This window comes from Opisthocomus hoazin, chromosome Z, assembly GCF_030867145.1.
Source record: "Opisthocomus hoazin isolate bOpiHoa1 chromosome Z, bOpiHoa1.hap1, whole genome shotgun sequence".
Lineage (NCBI taxonomy): Eukaryota > Metazoa > Chordata > Aves > Opisthocomiformes > Opisthocomidae > Opisthocomus > Opisthocomus hoazin.
In genome coordinates this window covers 66,419,275-66,442,422 of record NC_134454.1, presented here as the reverse complement: position 1 = coordinate 66,442,422, position 23,148 = coordinate 66,419,275, and the positions used below count along the sequence as shown (strand labels likewise).

The window sequence follows — 23,148 nt, the reverse complement described above, 5'->3', positions numbered from 1 at the left end:
GGCGGCGCGGGGCTGAGGGCTGGCTCCTCCTCCTCCTCCTCTTCCCTCCTCTGCTCCCTCCCCATGCTGGCGCGGTGCGGGGGCGCGGCTCGCAGGTGGGTGCGAAGGGGAAGGTGGTGGGGAGCTGCCGGGCGGCTCTGAGGAGGGCAACGGGGCAAGGCAGGCGGCGGGCTGCGGGGCATGCTCCGAGGGGCCGGCTGGCCGGCCGAGCCGGCGGGCGGGGCAGGAGACTTGGCAGCGCGTGGGGGTTTATGGCCTCAGCTCCCAGCGTGTTTCCCGCAGTCCGCCCTCCGCCGCGTGCAGCTTCCAGGCGGGCAGGGCGGGCGAGGCGAGGTCGCCGCCGTGCCGTGCTCGCACCCAGTACTGGACGCGCCGCCGGAGGAATGGGCGGGAAAACAATGGGGTGAGGGCTGAGGCGGTAGCAGTGGGGCTGTGCAGCGAGGTGTGTGTGAGGCGAGACCCGGCAGCGTGTCTTCGGTAGCCTGATAAAAAGGTGTGTTACTGTCTCACAGCGTGTGAGGCGGGTACAGATGGACTATCGAAGGGTCTTACAACAAGGGATAAATTGTTTTCTCAGTGGTGAATACCAGCTCTAAATGGACCCAGAAAACCAGTGTGGAAGAAGGCTGATAGGCTAGACAAATGGACTAGACCAGTGAGCGTCACTGGGGAAATTGGGAGGGCAGAAGAACATAATCAAAGGACCAGATTAATAGGAAATGTGGAAATATTATGAGGCCCACATTGTAAATATGGTGTGGTAATGAAAGTGAAGCTGAATTTGAGTGTAAAAGGAAGAAGATGGTTACCTCTTGTGGACTTTTGAGAAATGACAGTTGTGTGCTAACTACATAAAACATACCGTTTTTTTGTCCTATTTCACAGCCTTTGTTCAGGTTGTGTTAGGATTGAAGGGTACTACCAGTTAGGAAATAAGATCCAGAAACCTTTCTCTTCATGTGGTGCCTGCTGTTGCAAATTAATTGACCAATTTACTATTGTTGAATAAAGTGCACAGGTATTGTCTTTTCCTAGTATACATTTACATTCTTTCTGTACGGTCATTTTCACTGTTCTCCATATTTTGTGTTGACAGTCCTTGTTTGCCCTACAGGTTTTTCCAACAAAAATGAAGAAAGGAAAGAAAGGAAAAGGAGGATAGAAGTTTTTTTTTCTTTAGAAAAAAAATTAGAAGGTTTATCTTTGTTTGTAATTTGCATTTGGAAACTAAAGATACCTCCTTCTTAAGCAGCAATAAAGTGTTGGGTATTGAGGTAATTAATTTTTTTCATCACTTGTTGTAACTGCAGTGGGGAATGATCGCTGGACTTTGTGAATTGTGGGGTGTTTGTTTTTTTTTCTCCAGTCATTTGAGTGTCCCCAAATAATTGTTTCACAAAACAGAGTGATCTCGAATGCCTGATAGTGACTGCTGACTTTCGGAAGTTAAGCAACTGGCTACAGAAATGTTGAATAGCAAAGATTCTTAGCTTCTGTTGTTCCCAAGGGCATCTAAACATGAGATAAAAATGACAGTTAGCCAGTTTCTAGTATCACGCCTTGTATTGAATAAAACTACGTTAAGGGTTTGATTCTTTTGGTTAAAATAGGCAGCTTTTGGGAGGGAGGCAATTTCCAATTTAATGTTTTTCCTATTAGAATCCAGAAGATTCGAAGATTAATATTTATTTCAGTAAAATAAATGGAAAAAGGCAGGCTAAGACATAGATTAATTAAGTGCAGTAGCCTGTTTACTTTTTGAGGATATTCTTATAAATGGAAAAAGAATTTGAATAAAAGTAGATACAGAGATTTAAATAGTTTCAGTGACCTAAAATAATTCTCTAGGATTCTTGAATTCTGGAGTCTTTCATTGAAAAATCTTGAAAATCAGGTTTTGAATAGAAAAATATATGTACATGGATTCTGGAAAAGCTAGAATGTATATTTAAGATCTAATTTTAGATTTCCATCACCGGAAAGAAACTCTGAACACTGGCTTTTCGCTTGATGGGGAGGTAAACCAGCAAGAAACTGGGGCTGGGGAAAGAGGCAGGAGGAGGAATAACAATGGAGGACAAAGAAACAGGAAGAACTTTTATAGTCACTTTCTTATACCATGCTTATAACTGTAATGTGTGCACATACTTTCATTAAACTGTCAGGTCCAACACCTCAGCAATGGCAAGAGCCAGACAGGACGCTTGGAACATTTTTCCCTTTCCTTGTGCTCTGTGGACTACACAACCTCCTCTCTGTACTGCAGCAGCAATTTTTTCCAGTGGTCAAAAGCAACAGCTGCCACCATTCTAACCACAGTGGGCTGCAGAAAAAATTGTCTGTTAGACAGAGTTTGCAGAAGAAAATTGTTCCCTGGACTGGCTGACACAAAGCTGTCGGGCTCGGAAGCATTTTGTGGCCTGAGTTTGACCCATGGAGCACTAGCTGGACCATACTAAGTAATGCAATTCATGTGTTTTGAGGACATACCTGTTCTATCGTTCTCTCTAGAAAGGAAGAAATGCCTGGCTTGGAAAGATTCCTTTTCTGGGTTGGTTATTTGGGTCTGGGTTAGTTCAAAAATCTATCCCTTCTTTTACAGGACCCAGGATCAGGTACTTTGGAAAACATGTAAGCTAGGATGAACATTCAATTCTGTCTTTTCAGAACAGTCTAGGAACTGGGGACTTCCCAACACAAAAATAGCTGTCTCGTGGTCTTGTACAAAAATATGTCCAGTAATACCTTTCAGTATTGAAACTGCCTTCCAAAACAGTACGAGGTTAGGGATAAAAGTACGAGGTTAGGGACAAAACCGCATGGGCAATCAAAAGGGGCTTCAGGGCTCTGGGGTGACAGGTTAAGGGATCAGGAGCACAAGTAGTGTTCTCCTCTATCCCTCCAGTTGCAGGGGAAGATGAGGGAAAAAACAGGAGGAGTCAACAGATCAATACTTGACTCTAAGCCTGGTGTCACACTCAAAATTTGGGGTTCTTTGATTATGGGTCAGTTTACATGGCACCAGGCCTGCTGGCAACAGATGGGGTACACCTGTTGCAAAAGGAGAAGAGGATCCTAGCTCAGGAGTTAGCAGGGCTCATTGATAGGGCTTTAAACTAGATTTGAAGGGGGAGGGGGATAAAACCAGGCTAGCTAGTGAAAAGCCTGGGGGTGGCAACTCAGCTGTTAGTGGATGGTGTGCTAGCGAGGACCTTCACTCTGCTGTGTCAGTGAGGGTACGGAACAGGGAGCTGCGTGGCAGCAGCGGTGCAGCTTCATTGGGGGTTCAGCTCAAACGCCTTTATGCAAATGCGCATAGCATGGGGAATAAACAAGAGGAGCTAGAGATGTGCGCACATCTGCGGGGCTATGATATCATTGGCATCCCGGAGACATGGTGGGACAGCTCCTATGACTGGAGTATTGAGATAGAAGGATACAGGCTCTTTAGGAAGGCAGGAGAGATGAGGAGGAGGTGTCACCCTCTGTGTCAATATCAGCTGGAGTGCATGGAGCTCCACCTGGGATTGGATGAGGAGCCCACAGAGAGTTTATGGGTCAAGATTAAAGGCAGGGCAGGGACTGGCAACATTATAGCGGGAGTCTGCGGCAGACCGCCTGACCAAGGACGAGCGAGCGGATGAGGCCCTCTATAGGCAGATAGAAGCCTCATGTTCAAAAGCCCTGTCCTCATGGGGGGCTTCAACCACCCTGACATCAGTTGGAGGGACAACGCAGCAGGGCACAGGCAATCCAGGAGGTTCCTGAAATGCATTGATGACAACTTCCTCCTCCAAGTGATAGAGGAGCCCACAAGGAGAGGTGCGATGCTGTACCTTGTTCTCACCAACAAGGAGGAGCTGGTGGGGAATGTGGAAGTCAGGGGCAGCCTTGGCTGCAGTGACCATGAAATGGTGGAGTTTAAGATCCTTAGGGCAGCAAGGAGGGTGCACAGCAAGCTCACTACCCTGGACTTTGGGAGAGCAGACTTTGGCCTCCTCAGGGGGATCTGCTTGGTAGAATACCATGGGATAAAGCCCTAGAGGGAAGAGGGGCCCAAGAAAGCTGGTCAGTATTCAAGGATCACCTCCTCCAAGCTCAGGAGCGATGCATCCCAACCAAGAGGAAGTCAGGCAGAAATGCCTGGATGAACAGGGAGCTCCTGGCCAAACTCAAGCAGAAAAGGGAGGCCTACGGAGGATGGAAGCAAGGACAGGTAGCTTGGGAGGAATACAGAGAAGTCGTCTGAGTAGCCAGGGAGCAAGTTAGGAAAGCTAAAGTCCTGACAGAATTAAATCTGGCCAGTGGTGTCAAAGGGAACAGGAAAGCCTTCTATAGGTATGTCAGTGATAGAAGGCACACTAGGGAAAATGTGGGCCCTCTGTGGAAGGAAGCTGGAGACCTGGTTACCTGGAACATGGAGGAAGCTGAGGTGCTGAACAACTTTTTTGCCACAGTCTTCAACAGCAAGTGCTCTAGCCACACCGCCCAAGTTGCAGAAGGCAAAGGCGGGAACTGGGAGAATGGAGAACCGCGCACTGAAGGAGAAGGCCAGGTTTGAGACTGCCTAAGGAACCTGAAGGTGCACAAGTCCATGGGGCCTGATGAGATGCATCTGCGGGTCCTGAGGGAACTGGCAGATGAAGTTGCCAAACCACTCTCCATCATATATGAGAGGTCATCGCGGTCTGGGGAGGTCCCCACTGACTGGAGAAGGGGCAACATCACCCCCATTTTCAGAAAGGGAAAAAAGGAAGACCCGGGGAACTACAGGCCAGTCAGTCTCACCTCTGTGCCTGGCAAGGTGATGGAGCAGATCCTCCTTGAAACCATGCTAAGGCACGTGGATAACAAGGAGGCAACTGGGGACAGCCAACATGATTTCACCAAGGGCAAATTATGCCTGACCAACTTGATATCATTCTATGATGGGGTTACAGTGTTGGTGGACAAAGGGCGGGCAACTGGCATTGTCTGCCTCGACTTGTGCAAGGCAGTCAACACTGTCCCGCATGATGTCCTTGTCTCTAAATTGGAAGGACATGGATTTGGCAGATGGACAACTCGATGGATAAGGAACTGGCTCGATGGACGCACACAAAGAGTTGCAGTCAATGGCTCGATGTCCAGGTGGAGACCAGCGATGAGTGGTGTGCCTCAGGGGTCGGTACTTGGACCGGTGCTGTTTAATATCTTTGTTGGCGAGATGGACAGTGGGACTGAGTGTAACCTTAGCAAGTTTGCCAACGACACCAAGCTGTGTGACGTGGTTGACACGCTGGAGGGAAGGGATGCCATTCAGAGGGACCTTGACAGGCTGGAGAGGTGGGCCTGTGTGAACCACATGAAGTTCAACAGGCCAAGTGCAAGGTCCTGCACGTGGGTCAGGGTAGCCCCAAACACAAGTACAGGCTGGGCGGAGAGTGGCTTGAGAGCAGCCCTGAGGAGAAGGACTTAGGGGTACTGGTGGATGGGTAGCTCAACATGAGCCGGCAATGTGCGCTTGCAGCCCAGAAGGCCAACCATACCCTGGGCTGTATCAAGCATGTCGAGGGAGGTGATTCTCCCCTTGACTCCGCTGTTGTGAGACCCCACCTGGAGTCCTGCATCCAGCTCTGGAGCCCTCAGCACAAGGGAGACATGGATGTGTTGGAGCAGGTCCAGAGGAGGGCCATGAAGATGATCAGAGGGCTCGAGCACCTATCCTGTGGGGACAGACTAGGAGAGTTGGGGCTGTTCAGCCTGGAGAAGAGAAGGCTCCGGGGTGACCTTAGAGCAGCCTTCCAGTACCTGAAGGTGGCCTGCAGGAAGGATGGAGAGGGACTTTTCACAAGGGTGTGTAGTGACAGGACAAGAGGGAATGGCTGTAAACAAAAAAAGGGCAGATTTAGATTAGATATTAGGAAGAAATTCTTCACCATGAGGGTGGTGAAACACTGGAACAGGTTGCGCAGAGAAGCTGTGGCTGCCTCATCCCTGGCAGTGTTCAAGGCCAGGTTGGATGGAGCTCTGAGCACCCTGGTCTAGTGGAAGATGTCCCTGCTCATGGCAGGGGGGTTGGAACTAGATGATTTTTGAGGTCCCTTCCAACCCTTACCATTCTATGATTCTATGAACAGTGTTTGATGTCTTCCTAAGCTTTGTTGGAGGTGACAGGGGAAAAATTGATTCCTGCTCATTCTCTCCATCTTCTTCATGATTGTATAAATCTCTGAAGTACTTCCTCTGTTGTTCTTTCTGTCTTTCTGTCTTTCTGTCTTTCTGTCTGTCTGTGTCTTTCTGTCTGTCTTTCTGTCTTTCTGTCTTATCAAATTTTAAGAATCCACTGGGATTAGTGGGATTAGTTAGTTCTTCTTTGAGTGGAGTCCATTGCTCACTGCAGCTGGTTATTACTAACCCATCATGACTTGGAAAAGGTTTTGGCAGGTGGGAGAACAGAAGGTGAGAGAGTTTGTAACTGTTGGGAGGATCAGAACTGCACGTAGTATGTGTGTGCTTCATGTTATTACAGAGTGGTGTGATGAATCTTTGAGTTTCATTCTCTGTTCCACCTCTACTAAATCCTATCATTTGCTTCTTTTCAGCTGCTTTTTGCCTGATGTTTCCGTTAAACTGTTCTGTCTGCAGATTGACTAGATCAGCTCACAGCTTATCGCTGTATATGTAAAGTCAGAACTGTGTGTCAATTTGCATTTATGAAGACTGAAATTCACTTTGTTGGTGGTTTTAAACTTTACTCGGGGTTGTGACATTCTTTCACAACTTTTGGTGACTACGTTTAGTACACTGCATTATCATCAGTAAATTAATCATCAGTAAGTTTTGTCACTTCATTAATCCTACCCTTTCATAGATGAGGTATAAATATACCTCAGAGAATACAGAACCCAGCATAGAATCCTGCTGGGTTCCACTGGTCACCTAGTTCAATTCAGAAAAATGAGCAGCCATTTCTGTTTCTTTCCTAGTTTTTGGCTGTTTATCCATAAGAGGATCTCCCTTCTCATCTCACAGCAGCATGGTTTCTTTAGGACTTTTTGGTCAACAGTCTTTGGAAATCAAATAGCTTATATTAACTCCTTGGATTTATGGTGAGATTATATTGACTCCTGCAAAGAATTCCAGTAGACTTCTGAGTCACGATTTCCCTCTGTAGAGGAGACTCTTTTTCCAGTACGTTAGATGTAGATTAGGGAAGGCAAGGTGGGGGGAATTACACTTGTCTCTGAGCAAAATACGAGTGGGTGGGTGTGTTGTACCATCTCTAAGAGAGGTACGTCTTTAACAGAGACATTTTTTATATCTGCTGTAGGGTGTTAAATGAGTGAAGTTGTTGGCCATGCTTATCATGATAGAAGAATCTTTCATGTAGCCTGGAACCAGCCTGGGAAGCACTCAGTGTTGCTTAGTCACTATTCACTCAAAAAACAGAGCAGAAGGCAGGCTTCATTTGCTTGCCTAGTTTGTGGTGTTGAGCAGGCACACTGTAGCACAGAGCGCTGTTTGGGATTTTGCAAGCATTGAAACAATCATGAAATGCTGTAATGCACTGTCATCCCAAGAAGCAGAGTGACTTAAAATGGTACAAGTAAGTGAGATTAAGTCATCATCTGCCGTGGAGGCATAGAGTTTTCCAACTAACTAGTGACAGCAAAAAAGATTTCTCACTGCTTTGGCTGTGTGAGGCTTAAGATCAATTGGAATTCACAGGGTATTTCCATGGTACAGGCTGAAATGATTAACTGTGGGTGCAAATCAAGGAAACCTTTTGTCTTGACAAACCCTCCTCGTAGTTTTGTCTGTCCTGTGGCACCACTTTAGTCAGAGTCAAGAAGCTGCCTTTCATGCATTAGCTGGCTGCATTCAAGTACTTGAACTATGCCAGTAGTAATAATGTGTGGGGTTTGCACTAAATAGCATCACTTTACTTGCTGTTTATATTACTCACAGGATAGACATATGATAGATGCTTATGCAGCAGCACCTGAGAGAGCTGTAGGGCCTTAAAAGCAGTATTTTTTCCACTGTTTCCATGGTTCACCAGATGGTAAAACCAAACAATGACATAACCCTAATGAGCACCTGCTGCATCAAATTCAGTGTCGTACATCTACTGTCTGCATGCAAGTGTTGAACAGTCTCTCAAGTTCCTTGCTAAGATCCTCCAAACAGGTTGTGCTGTGATGGAGGCTTGCTGTGACACAGAACGGATTCAGTTAACAGAATGAATTTCAAGCCTGGTTTAGCAGTCGTAGTAATTTTGGGTTTTGGTTTGGGTTTGCTTGGTTGTTCGGGGTTTTTTTAGCTAGAACCATGGACACCACAATTTTACATATCAGACATTCTGCAGAAACAGTACCCTGACACTTCTGTGTGTTCCACCTTAGACTGCTGTGTGGAAATCACCTCCTCTTATGAAAGTCAGTCAGACTAGTTTTCAAATTCCTTTTGTTTAAAGACTGTTGGAGGGAAAGGGAGAGGATGTAAGTAAATTGTAACACATTATTTTGTTAGTTGCCACAGAGCGTCTTTTTTAATTGTTTACTGTTGATGTTAATTCTATTAGAGAAACCAGTAAACATCTGTTGCCAGATAGTGAGGTCATAAAGGCAGAGCTGAGGGAAATGTAGGTATCAATAAAGATTTTAAAATGTTTTTATAACTTGCAGCTTTTTTAACTTGCTCACATTGAGCTAGAAGAGCTAGAAGTATAACTGTTACAGGAGTAAATCAATGTAGAGTGCACAGTGAATTAAGCTGCAGAGAATACTTTTTTTCTGAAAGATGTAGTGACAAAATTAATGGTTTAGTGTTAAAAGGCATAGATTTTCTTCTGTTCCTTCCAAAGCAGCTTAAGAAAAAAAATGGCAGTTATGGAGCTTTAAATTAGGAAGTTCTAAACGTGCTACCCTCTTGCTGTAGTGAGATCTGTCTGTGCCAAACAGTCACAACATGGAGGCAAGTACTTTTCTAAGGAAAATGGACCAGGAATTCAAGGCATGTATTCACTGTTCCGTACACTGTCAAGAGCCAAGTGTAAAAAGGACTTCAAATGTGTTTGTCCAGCATGAAAAAGTGATGACTTACATTGTGGGCCTGTACTCTCATTCCTTTGGCTCAATTGAAATGTCCTGCAATTAGCTTTGAGCTATTTAACCATACTTTACTTGTTCTGTCTTGGACTTCCTCTCCTGCCCTTCTTGTTTTTGGATTTGGGTTACTTAGTAATCTGCTTACTCTGCTTGATTTTGTCCTTGCTTTACTACAAAATATACAGTTACTACTTGTCTGAAACAGTGAATCAGAAGTGAAACAATATGAAGACATATTTAAAATCCAAACAAGAATTAAGGATCTCTAAATAATACAAAGATTTTAGCCTATTAAATTTCTGTCTTAAAATCCATCCTGAAAACACACACTGACTGCAATGTATCTTAGGTTATATTAGATTTTGCTAGATACTCGTTGTGGTTTGTTTCTGAAATGCTTTTTGACTTCTTCATATAAAGAAAAAAAAAGTATTCTGTTCTGTGTGAGGCTTGACTGTTACAAAGCTTTGCATAAACCATGCCTGTCTGCTGTCATTTATATATGGTAACACTTGAGTCTTACTTTCAGGGAGATGCTAAAATATGGCATATTATTGAAGTATTAAATAATTTGTTCTGAGGCAAATTGTCAGGTTTTTTATTGCCTTAATAGAATGTGTCTAGTTTTTAGTTTTGTTTTTTAACGAGACCTCTAGGTGGAGTCATAACACTGAGACCCCGTGAATGTTGATTGCAGATACCTGATGAGTATGGTCCTCACACACACAGTGCTGGCTTCCAGCACTCCGCGCTGGTTCTCCTGCAGTCTGTAAAACTAGGAAGTGTTGCTTAACTAAGGTCTGCTGTTTCAAAAGGTAGAAAAATCGAAATGGTCTTACTGTTGTTCTTAATTTTAAATTGGCAGCTTTTACAAAGCTTCATACAGTAAACTACTGATTGAAAAAGCTGTTCATAGTGTGTGTTGTGATTTGCAAATCTGCTCTTATTTATATCCATAGGAATGTTCCCTGAAGTATACATAAGCTGCAGGAAGAAAAATTTAATTGTATTTTTTTGCCATCAGAGTATTAAAAACTAGAAGATGACTAAGTTATCTGAATTTGAGACCCCTCTCTGTCTCTCTTTTCTTTTTAAAATCTTGGCTCCCACTTTACTCTTGAAGCTGTTATCCCAGACCTTTTGTCAGCGGAGAATAGTTTTCCATCCTACATGAAGCTGATATACTCTGATTTTTGTGTGGCTGCATAGACCTGTCAAATTTATTAGCAAGTACAACAGACTGGTCTGTATATATGTTTCCCAGAAACACACTTGTTAATACACTTTGACAAGTACAATTTTACAGAACAATGTAACTAATTCTGTTTAGGTGAAGATTAATTTGAAAACTGGAAGTGCCATTAGAAGAGTCTTAGAAGGAGTCACGGCTATCCATATGTAATCAGTTAAATGAGACAGCAGGCTTAAATCTTGACCATATAAAATGATTATCAGTAGTAGCAGCATGTTGTGGACAAGCTTGCAGGTTTTTGTATTTTCTAAAGCTGGTACTATCCTTTGCTGTTTCTACTTCATAGATTGTGGCTTTCTTGTTTTATTTTAATAGCGTTAATGGAATGTGCCAACAAAGGGTTGCTTGGAATGTTCCAGTCATGGAAAATGTTTCTAAACAAAACCAGACTTACATAAATGTTTAATAGGCTTAAAATACTTACTGCACAAGTTAAAAGTCAGTCTGTAAATTCAATTGCTTTGTTTGTCTTTGCAGCAGTTATGTTAGCCACTGTATTGCTGTAATAGAGTACAATAAAGGTCCTTTTCCTTTCTAAAATCAAATCAAATTATATTTTCCAGAAGCAGCAAGTAATCAAATTGTAGATTTGTTGGTAAAATAAATCACCTAGCATTCTAGCAAAAATAGCAATGATTGCACTCTGTAACTTAGAAGCTTTGTTTTTTTCTTAAAAATCCTCTTTTAGAAGTAGCTACTAATCTTTTAAATTGTTATTCAACTTACACTGCTTTTGGCAGAAATTATCATTCTTACTGCTTTGGGGATTGGCAGATACCATAGTTTGTGAAAACATCTGCTTCTGTAATACTCTTTGTTGTAGCTGAAAGTCCAGACTAAACCTTCTGTGCCTTTCTTCCTGAACTTCTCATAGATGGATGAAGCAGTGCACAAATGCATAATATATTTCAGTCTGCCCTGTATGTTATTCCACTGATGTTATTAGATGCCATGGGACTTGCTGAAGAAAAAGGCCATTGCAAGTTGCTAACAGAGGCCAGTTAGTTATTCATAGTAAAAATGCAATGTAAATACAGGTGCTTTAATTTTGAAGGACCTTACAGGAACATAGGGACTGGAAGGGAGGATTGGAGTGACAAAGTCTAGTCCCGTGCTACTTTAGGTAACCAAGTAATAGAATCTGTTTTATTAGCTGGTCAAGCTCCATGCAATAAATAGAGGCGTTTTAACTTCTTGGAGCTTATTGGGCAGCTGTTTCAGAGTCTCACTGCCCTGATCGTTACAAATGTCTCCTAAAATTCTAGCTTACATGTATTCCTGACCAATTTATTCTAATTTATTCTTATGTCAATATTGCCTCTTAGCATTAATAGCTCTTTTCACTTTGGGACATTTAAATGGTATGCTTAATGACAGCAATCATCTTGACACTTTTTTGGCAGAATAAATCTGTGCATTTTATACATAGTAGTATGCACTACTACTAGCAGTAGTGCAGTCTTAGGTGACTGTTGACACTTTTGATCCTTTGGTTAGGTCAGCACAACTGTTTTGAAGTCACACATCAAATAGATGATGGAACTGAGAAGTTGTAAAAAAGCTGTCCCCCCTGCATTTTTTTGGTCTGCTTAATTTTTCACCTGTATGCTGCCCTGACTCTTTTCGAAGTATGACCCTATGAATAGTTATGCTGCTGTCATTGATGGAATGGTGTACGGAGGCAGAAATTAGCAGCAAGGGGAAAGAAGATTATCTTCAGGCAATACTGCTGCTGGACATGAACCTTAGCCTTAACCCAGGCTTGTTCAGATATGTCTACTGTTCTACACTGCGCTGCAGAAAATCCAACGTAATATCTGAAACAGTTTCAACAAATCAGTTCAGGCATTAGCAACAGCCTACCCATGGACACCTGGGATAATTGCAGTATACATGTAACATTATTTAAAGACCTATATTTGTTTCTCCTTCCATCTAATTTAAACTGAATAAACTTCTGATTGCTCAGTCCAAGCAATGGTTGGCTCTTCTGTAATGTTGCTGCCATTTACCAACAGCAAGCCTAAAATAATAATTGCATCTTGTTGGTTCAGTTGCTATTTGAAGAAAGCTGTTTGCTGTTGCATCTGGTTCCTACCATTATTAATAGACTTTATTTTCCAGTTTATGTCTGAGAAGTTAAAGTTTCCCTCAATGATACAATTTACGGTAATATTTTCTCTCTAATAACATGATAAGTGTAGTTGGAGAGCATTTTTGAGACAGTCATACTATTTTAGTTATACTCTTCTTTCTTGTTTCTTTATAGTCCATTTAATCTTTAATTTTGGCATTGGTTCTTTGGTTATTTCTTGAACAAATAAGATAAAGTTAGTAAATTATCAATTTTATTGCAGTCTGATACATGGAGTTTGGACAATTTATTGATTTATAGTTTTGTGTGGTGTCACCGTTTTTAAGCAGGGCAGCAATACGCAGAGCGGCAGATGCTCGCTATTACCCCCCGCCCCCTCTCCCACGGGAAGGGAAAAAGGAGGAAACGGGAGAGAGACTTACAAATTGAATATCAAAACAACTTTAATAATAATACCACTACAATTAATAATAAGAGAAACAGTGCAAAACACACAACGCCGACGCGGAGTTTCCCGGCGCTGGCGGCTGCGGGCAGGCACCGGGAAATCCCGGACCGGATACGCTGGTAGGCGGGAACAGGACTAGGGAGTGCACGGATCGGAATCTGGATCAGGATCGCAGGCAGGACAGCGAGCAGGGTCCTCTGCAGAAGCCGACCATGGACAAAGACAGCGAGACCCTCGTGATCCCCCAGCTTTAAACTGAGTGTGACGTGCACGGCGCGGAATACCGTGTTGGTCAGTATCGGGTCGGCTGTTCTGTCCGTCCCTCCCTGCAAGTGCGACCCTTTACGGTTCCTCGCTCGCAGGACCTAAGAGTTCTGTTGGTGACCTTGGCTGCTATAGTAATAATTATAAACAGGGGCCTTTCCTGCCTTCCATTCCTACATTAGCTCAGTAAAACTATGAACATTAGATATTACCAGCTTTGGAGCGGACATTGTCTGTAAAATACACAGCCAGCTTCAGAAAATTGCAGTGACTTAGAAGAACTTATCTGTAAGGAAGATTCACTAAAAGAGAATCAATTCTGTTTTAACCAAAAACTGGACACGTAGGCAAAGAATATTAAATACTAAGCCATGAAAGAAATGGCCAAGATTTCACCTGTGCATATATTTTCACTTACATGTTGTTTTTTACTAATCTGATGTGAGTTACATTTGCTTTAAGTACAATCTGATTGATTGGTAGCAAGGTAATGACACACATCTGTAAATGGTTATTTGAAAAGCTGCATGTAGCGATTGGCTTTGTGTGAAGTGTTCTGTTACAGTTTTTGAAGGCCTACCTGCATTTGGTCAATTAGAAAGCCTTACAGGTCTTTCTGAGTTTGTACTGCTTTTGTTAATCTACATAAAAGACTGGTGCTTCCTTGTATCGGCAGGAGGAGACAAGGTATCAACATTTCAAAACAAGGCACAGTCCTATGTTTTCCAGATAGATACTTGCTGGCATTTATGGCAATCATTTATGCAGCTGTCAAATTTGTATGTGTATTCCTCAGGGCAACTAGCCAACATACTAAGAAAATCAGATGGCATATTTTTTTTGTGTTTTAAAGTAGTGCTCTGCAGTAATGGGGGACCCTGCGTGCAAGTTCATGAAGGAAGTCCAACTTTAATTATTAATTAAACTTTTTGGACAGGCTGAAATTAATATAATCTACTGGTGCTTTGACTATTTTAGTGTTTGTTTCTGGTAATATGTAGTTGGTCAGTGACAGGGCTGTGTTTTCTATACATCTCGGTGAAGGTAATGAATGACAGAAGGCTGTAGGTTCCCTTGAAAAAAACCCACCTGCTCCATATCCTGCATCTTAGCATAGTTGTCAGTTTTTATGTTGTTCAGGCTGTTGTTTTCAGTTGATTCTATTTTACTTTCATTTTCACCTTAATTTGGCACATTTCAGATTCTTTCTGATGTTTGGGGGGGTAGAGGTGGGTCAAGGAGTGGGTAGAGTTCAGAGCCTTGAACCTGCTTTTGAGGAGGTTCCCCTTCAGCTCCCATGAGTTTATACCAGAGCTGCACTAGTCATGTGTGAAAAACTAGACATAGGGCAGTCCAGTAGGAGGCTGTTCATGACTTAATGAAGTACTGTTCTTTAATGGATTTGTAGATTCCGGATAGAATTCTGTGGGTTTGGGGGATGGGAAACTAATGCATTCTGAGAATACTAACAGCCTTTTGCGATCATGAAAGCAGCTTCATTTATCATAAACTTCCAACTGAGATTCAAATTTTCAGTAGCCCACTGGAGAGGCTGTTAAGGCATTAATGTCGGAACCAAGTTGGTGTCAGAGATGGAACGGAGGTGGGCGGAACGTACTTTATTTAGGCTTCATTTTCAGAGTCAAATCATCAATGTGCTGGATATTGATGTTTCTGTATGCCAATAGAAGGGAAAAGTAAGCATCTTGCCTGCACTGGTGTGGGAGGATTTGGAGAAACTGCAGTAACAATTTAAAAAAAAAATGTTAACAGAAAGCATAGATAGCAATGTTGTCTTTCATTTTTGTCTTGCATAAAAATAATTTTGGCTAGGCTATTTCTAGAGAATTCCTTTTATAGACAAGTGAGACTTTTAACAAAAAGTCTTGCCTTCAAACAGAAGGCCTGCTTGTGGCTCTTTTCAGATTGTTGGCATTTCACTTCTGCTTTTTTTTTTTCCTTCAGGCTAAAATTGCCTATCCTTATGTGCATGCTCCCTACATTGTATGTCAAAACCTATCTTAGCACTTGCGCACATACCAGACTGGTTTTACAATAGAATTAATACAGGTACGTGGCTAGCACTAGCAGAAAAAGGTATTTAATGTAAGATAGCGTTAAGTAAACATCCATTTTGGTAGCAAGGTCTCTGTGTGTGTTCTTCTATTTCTTTAGTTATGGTTGAAAATTTTAATTTGTCATTATAAACATAACAAAATATGGTTTGTTTGGGTGTTTTTGTTGAGTTATTATTTTAAATTGTGTGACTGAAATAGGGAGGCTGATAATAAGTCTTTGCCAGCCAGATATCCTCCTATGATGTTCCTATGATACTAAACACTGCAGGAAGTTTTACTCCTTGAATGCAAGCTGTCGAATTATTATCTTCCTCAGAAATTACTTCATATATAACTGAGCTATTAATGTAGTCATGGGGCGGACATCTTCTTGACTGTGTGGGTTTCTGTTGACCCCACTTCAGTCAGTAGCCTGAGTATGTATCCTTTTCCTTTATACTACCGAGTTGAGTATTGGATTATTGGTAGTGCTGTATTTCTGAAGCCAGTATCTTTTAAACTCCTGTTTGGATTCTTTGCTCCAAGTATTTTTTTCTTTTTTTTTTTTTTAATATTGTCAAAAAGATTAGTGAAAAGGCAGTCATTGGTTGCACAGCACACTAAGATCAGTTACATATGTAAACTGTTCTGCTAGCTAAAGCTGAAATATAGTTGATTTATATAATCAGGATTAACAGTACATAAATTACAGTAAACTTATGTACGTCTTCTGGCAATAGAGTAAAACTGTCTATTTAAAATCCACAACAATTAAAGGAATATTTTTTCAGGTGAGTAACAACTAGAAGTTTTCCTCCCATGGCTGATTGTGTGGCAGACATCCCGTGTAAATATAAAATTATTTGTTTTAATGAATTAATTTGTTTTAATAATTAGTTTTCAGTCAGAGATGAGGAAAAATAAAAATGTGTCTTGGGTGGCTTTCTTTTGAAAAGCCTATCAGATGGTGGCTGCATGACTCTCAAAAATGACTTTTTTTGTATCTTGTTTTGTGCATGTTTGCAGTTCTTGGTCTTCATAATCTACAGATCACTGTGTGGATTTTATTCCTTATTTCAAAAATTCTAATACTGTCTGTTTCTATAGAGTTTCAGCAATTGTAATTCTGTTTTTCTTGGAAGATTGAATAGTAACTTAATCTGTCTGGTTTTGTCAATAACAAAGTTTTTATCCCTGTCCGCACTTAGTCATCCTCTAGATGGAAAAGGCAGAAGAAATAACTCTGATTTATTTAAAACTAGACTGAATTGATAAGGGTAATGGCTGTGTATCGTCCTGCTGGACAAGCAATGGCTCTAAAAAGGACTTTGTTCTTGCTTCTAAAAATACTCTCTAATTATTAAAAGTCTGTTGCCTTTTTTTAATGTTTGCTATAAACTACCTCTTGAACTAGAATCTTACTATGCAAAGATCATTTTTATACTTTCAGGTCCATTGGGCCACGGCTTGTGTTGAGAATGACATTAGGAGCAGAAATTACTAGCCAGCTGAAGACTTCTTCATACATAGCATCAGGCCGGAACCTTTTGAGATGGGACCTGTCACCAGTGCAAATTAGAACAAGAACAGAAGAACTGATCAGGAAGACAAAGCATGTATATGACAGTGTCGGGATGCTTGATATTGGAGAAGTAAAGCATGAGAATACTGTACGAGCCTTGGCAGATATAGAAGTGGAGTATGCAGGTTAGTGTACGTTTTCTGTGATTCTTTCCATCGGGCATTCCATCGGCACGTAAAGAAACATTGAGAAAAGATAGTTGTTGCTTACAATGCTGATGCATGCTGTGCTTATGTAAAATGTGTAGAGGCCTCTCAAGGGTCCGCTGGTCATAATAATCTTTCAGGACCTGTCAGCACTATGTAACATGATCAGCTACAAAGTTCTGCTGCTTTATTCTGGAGACAAAAGTAAGGATTAGCAAAACTGTACTGTTGATCTCTTTGGCGCATCCAGAGAACCTAATTGGTCACCTGTTTTGTTTTTGCATGTGAAGCTCCACACATTTAGATTTTCTTTTGCAACTGTGCACAAGCCGCTAGGGGACAATGTGCAACGGTGTAGACTACAGCATCTGTGGTATGCATGGTACATTCAAACCTGATAAGCACGGCTTTTTTCAGACACTGCAGAATCTGAGACAAGTCAGTCAAACGGAAGAATAGAAAGGCTGACAAACTCCTAGTGGAGAAAATGTGGTGGTTGAGAATGGGGAAATTTTTGAATGCTTTTTTACTTGCTCACTTGTATATTATGGCCTGCAAGGCCTTGAAGAATCAAAGGAGAGGTGTCGGTCATGCAGTCGTATCTAGATTGTTCTGAATGAATTATGAAGACATGCCAATACATGGATAGAGTTTAATGCTCAAACACAGCTCATTCAGTTAATTTGTTAATAGTTTTCAGTCAGAGATGAGGAAAAATAAAAATGTGTCTTGGGTGGCTTTCTTTTGAAAAGCCTATCAGATGGTGGCTGCATGACTCTCAAAAAGTGGTCAGTGTAATAAAATGTCAAGTTCTCTTAAATCTTCTAAAGAAATATGCAGTCGCAACAGAAGTGCTGAAAACAGCCACCTTGTCTTGGAGCAAAATTCATTTAGCAAAAAAGACCAGCGTGCAGATCAAATGATTGTACTGTAATATTAGTCTGGCTTTCACATTGCTTAGGATTACAGTTTAGGCACATCCAGTGAGTTGATTGGAATTGATGCTGGCAGAAAGACTGAGTAATCTTCATCCAAACAGCTTCCTGTCAGATTCAGTTTTAATTGTACTGATGTATTTGGTATAGTTATTGTAAGCCTTTTCACCAAGGTATAAAACTCTCTGTTTTAAATTAAATTAGAAGGAAAATCTATGTTGTATTCAGAAAATAGTGGCCATCAGCTTCTCAGCATAGTCACCAAGACTTGCGTCTTCCAAGATGTACTTTTTTTTTCTCTACATACTGTTGCAGCAGTGGGTCGTATTTAAGCTTTTAATGCTAATCTTCAAAGCTATATGTGAAATTAGGATGACTTACCTGTGAAACAGTCTATGACATATGATAAGAATGTATTACTACAGCAAGACTTCCATTAGAACCTTGAATTTTTAAGGCTTCAGAGTCCTTTTCATGTGAAAGACCTGCCCCAGTAAATGGAACTTATTATCTGAAAAGACACAGATGACAACAGGCCTTACACTTCACGTGGAAGTTGCCAAAACTCACTTCATCATCTTGAAACATCTTGGCATGAGGACAACAAGGGGAGAAGAAAAAGCTTCCTGTGGACTTGGAGAAGAACCATATGCCCATGTTTGCATTCCAAAGGTTTCTGAAGCGCTAAGAGTATCTCAGGGTTTGATAAAACAACTTCAGATTACATAAAAATACAAAGCTTCAAATCATCCTGAAATATTGTTAGTCTAAAGTGTGTTTTTGGAGAGATGGATTGGAATGAAATTATGGTTGGTTTTGAATTAAGTTAATTCAGCTGGTCATAACATTTAATTTCTATTTTAGTATTTCTATTCAATGTCATTATAATATACAATATTTCTTTAATAGGTAGGGGTTTACTTAATCTCAAAAGTGTATTCTAAAAAAGTAGTATTACTCAGATTCTGATCTCCAGAGGTTCAGAATACATAGCATCTTCTGTGTTTGCCTTATTGTTTCTCCTTAAACACAGAAGATGAGGATTTGACACTGTCCTTATAACTATGTAAAAATAACTTCAGGACAGATGGGCCTGTTTGAAAGATTCAGAGCTTTTCAGTTTAAATACTAACATGGAACCATGTGTGCCAGCTATGAAATAATGTCAGTCTTCACTTACAAATGGTTCATCTTTCAAAAATTGTGTATCGTATTTATACACCTTTCGCTTGATTTTGTAGAAGTAAGAAGATAATTAGGCTTGAGTAAGAGATAGTTTCTGTAAAATGTTTATTTGTTATAATGGTGTGCGATTTTGTCCTTTCACCTATTCATTTTTACATTATCTGTAATCACTTTATTTGTTTTAAGCCTGATCTTGAAATGTCAGTTTGCTTTGGGTAATTGTTTCTTATGTCTTCTGTAAATATCAGAAGGGGGGGGAAGTTCCTTATCCTTAAAGCATTTCTAGCTTTCTGTGTAAGTGTTCGTTGTCTTTTATTTAAACAGTGGAAAGAAGCATGTTGGATTTTCCCCAGCATGTCTCACCTGACAAAGAGGTACGCTTAGCAAGCACAGAAGCTGACAAAAAGCTTTCTAATTTTGATGTGGAGATGAGCATGAGAGAAGATGTGTTTCAGAAGATTGTTTATTTGCAGGTAAATCACAATATCTGCATAACTTGTGGAAATGTAGATAAAATTTCAGCAGTGAAAAACTTTTCTCTGAAGTTAGTTATCCACAGGGCGTTTCAAGATCCCCGTCACTGTGTGTGTTTCGCCTGTGTCCATACCAGCCTGTGGTTCCATGAAAACTTGAGCCAGTGTGACTTGGTGCTCCCACTCTTTGCCTCTGATGTCTAGGTCTGTGTATCCTTGTGTCATCATGTCCCCCCCTACCCCCCAAAAAAAGCTTTGACTTTTGTCAAATCTTCCAATGACCTGGTACAAGGAAGCTAAACTAGCAGAAGGAAACCCGTCGGGAAAAATAAATTTTACTGTTTTCTGCTGGCTGAGCTCCCTGAACTGGTTTGCCCAGAGTATCACCAAGGCAGGAGGAAGTAAAGAGGCAATATAGCAATGTATTTAGATTGGCTTATCCTGCTTTTGAATTTTAGTCCAAAACTCTGCTTTATTGAAATTGTTGAGAATTAAATTTTAAAGTTGAGTTTTAAGTTATGAAAGTTAATGAGAACATATAACTGGGAGCAACCCCTGAAATTACCTCTTTTGATCTGCTAATTATAGAGAGCTACGTTGTATACTCATCCTCATATGTTGCTTAAGCCTCAAAATAAAACTAAGTCAAAAGATACTGTTGAACTAGTTTCTATCCCTTTTGTGTTTGTTTTAGCTTCCCTTCTAATTGAGCACCTGCAGGTATCTTGTATTCTTCATTTGTACTGTTTATTTTGTAGCTCAAACAGAAAGAACATTTGTTTTTATTCAAATACATCTAGTGACATTTAGTAATAATTTTTCAAAAGTGTCATTTAATAATGCAAGGAAGCTATCTAATGTGAAAACTGACATATATACATTTGTCTGTGCTTCAGATGTGAATCTTCCGTTTCAACCCCACTGATTTATAAACTTCTTGTGATGTTGATAATATATTGGAGCGCTATTTCTTGGAGTCATTTGAGCTTTTTGTAGCGTTGGCTGGGAACCAGAATAATATTTCCAGCGCCTTATTAAAATGCCTTCCATCATCTTCTGTCACTATGTTTTCTAGGCACATTTTCAAGTGTTCTTCTCTATCTGGGTATTGTTGTCTATGTATTTGTGGCGGTATTTAATAGCCCCATTTTGAGAACCTTCTGTTGTGTGTTGGCAGATAGTGCCTTATGTTGACTTTTTTTCCCCTGCTCTGTCGCTGTAAATTACATGGTTTGATATATATTTGTTATTTGCTGTGATTTACCTCACACTCCAGTATAGTATAAGCAGACACATTTAGGACTAATCTGCTATATCTATGTATCTATCTATTTTTAATTTACAGGAATTTCTGGTAGTAGCTAATGCAAACTGATTGCTGTTATTTGCTAGTATTACTTTCTTATAAACTTTTTTAAAAAAAATCTTTTTAATTTGGTGCTGTCCTATTTCTTTTTCCTTTGCAGCAATACTTGGGTTTTACACCAGTTACAGTTGTTGCTTACATTTCCATTTAATCTTTTTAGGGATTTTTCTTGGTTTAACTGCAGTATGCAAGCATGTGTTAGTATTACTTTTCCAAAGATGCAACCTCTGAGCATATATCAATTTCATAATAACCATGAAAATAGTAGCACTTTTTGCTGTAGAACAGATGTGAAATTGCCAGTAGTGCCAGACAGATCAGTTCCTCTCAATTTTTGATAAATTTCTAATTCCTTCTCCTGTTAGAAACTCCTAGTTGAAAAGGCAGGTTCCAGGAGCACATTAAAAACCTGACTTCTGCAAACAGAAATGTTTTGCTGAAATAATTTTATCAGTTTAAATGAGCCAGTAAAACATTTTGATTAAACCAAGTTTTTCTTGGCCTAGCTAAGGACCTAGTAGTTCAGGTATACCCACTCAGTTTCATGTTCCTGTCCAGGGGTCAGATAAAAATGCAGTGAGGAGAATGAGGGCCCTCACACTCCCAAGTTATTTTTAATAAAATCAATTCACTAAAAGATTAGTAGATCTGATTGATCTCAGTGTCATCCTGAATGTTTTTTCTCCCTTTAATGAGGACTAAACTTAGTGTTCTTTCTAAATTCTGCTTTATTTAAGAACTGTTGATGGTGGATGATGTGTGAGGTTTTTGTATCTAATTGCTAAAAAAACAACTGAAAATAATCTAGTCTCTTTCCCTACATATTAGGGGAAAAAAATCCTGCAGAAATTTATATTGTTGACTATGCTCCAGATCTTATTCTTTAGAAAACTTTTATTTTGGGATCTGAAACTTGGAATAAAGGTGAATTTTGTATTGAAACTATCATTTTAAATTTTATTACTCCTAACATCTGCACATGTTGGCTAGCAGAGACATGCTTAAGAATGTTGCCAATCTTCTCCACCCACAGGCCCTCAGGAAACAGCCTGGTGTAAACAGCTGCTGTAGTTTTTGTTCATGATATTCTAAGTAGGCTTTGTTTCTTGTTCTAGCTGAAGATTTCTTCATGGAATAAGGTGACATGGTTGTCCAAAACAAGTATGAAATGGTATATAAAATCATCAACGATGACCATTCTACACTTCCAGAAAGTTCCAAAATTTCTTGTGTGTAGTATATGCAAAATTAGCACTTCAGTTGTGGAAATTGTTACTCAAAGAAACACAGGATCCTAACCAGACTGAAGTTCAGAGATGGCCACCAAGTGCCCTTGTTTCCTGTGCCTGTGAGGGTTTATACGCTTGCTTATCCTTAAAGACCTGATAGCTCTTTCTGAATGTGTATCATCCTTATCCTAAGCATGTCTGCTATGCAGATAAACTTCACAAAGGCTAATATTAAGACTAGAAGCTATTTAACATTGATTTATTCCGAAGAGTAGCTTTAGAAGGAGCCAATATTCACTGGCTTTAAGGGCTTAAAATTAGTATTTTCTTAATTCCCCACTTCTGCCTAAAAACTTTGCTGGGTTTGGGCGTAAGAGATTTTTAGGAGCATGACAGTTCTATATGTCAAATGGAGGGACTGGGAGATCCCTTGCAATGCCTAAATAACTCAGTAAGACTTTTCACAATTCTCTATGCAGAACTGTTACTGTAATAAAAGCAGTGTCTTTTTATAGAGAGCGCTCTATTTTTTCTCAGCCTTTCTATTTTTGAACCTTGCAGCACAGTTAGCACAATATAAATGTTAATGTAGTGACAGTACCTGCATTTGTGACATCTATGCTTTTGAAGTTGTGCTTTTCCTATCTAAGACACTAGTCTTAGATCAGAAAAAAAGAACTCTGGAATTATGGGTTGTCTGGTGGAAAAACAGTATGTGAAAATTCTGATATTTACAAATGCTTTTGTACTCAGTATCACAGTATTGACACTCATACTTGGTAGCGCAAAAATCTTCATGAAGCTGCAGAATTTCAGGGAATATTTTTTGCCAGAAACAGAACAGGAAGCATGGGTGTCACAGTGAGTAGGGTAATAGCATTCTTTTTATCATTGTGTTGGGAAATATTCTGTGGCTTGCCTTACACATTTATCACAAATGAGGAAGGAGATGTGAAGTTTGACTTGAAGGGGACAGAAAGCATGATTTTCTTCACTTACTTTCCTCCCAAAAAGAGACTTCCAC

At 40.5% G+C, this 23,148-nt stretch overlaps 1 protein-coding gene across 1 annotated transcript in view; it reads left to right on the top strand.

Moving 5' to 3' along the window:
- Nucleotides 1–12: 12 nt before the first annotated feature.
- NLN (neurolysin) overlaps nucleotides 13–23,148 on the top strand; it is a 42,320-nt gene continuing 19,184 nt past the window's right edge. Inside the window, exons 1-3 of the mRNA XM_075411819.1 lie at nucleotides 13–95; nucleotides 16,659–16,915; nucleotides 19,381–19,529. Of these exons, the coding sequence (XP_075267934.1) occupies nucleotides 64–95; nucleotides 16,659–16,915; nucleotides 19,381–19,529 (438 nt within the window). The 5' untranslated portion in view covers nucleotides 13–63. The remainder of the gene's footprint in view (nucleotides 96–16,658; nucleotides 16,916–19,380; nucleotides 19,530–23,148) is intronic.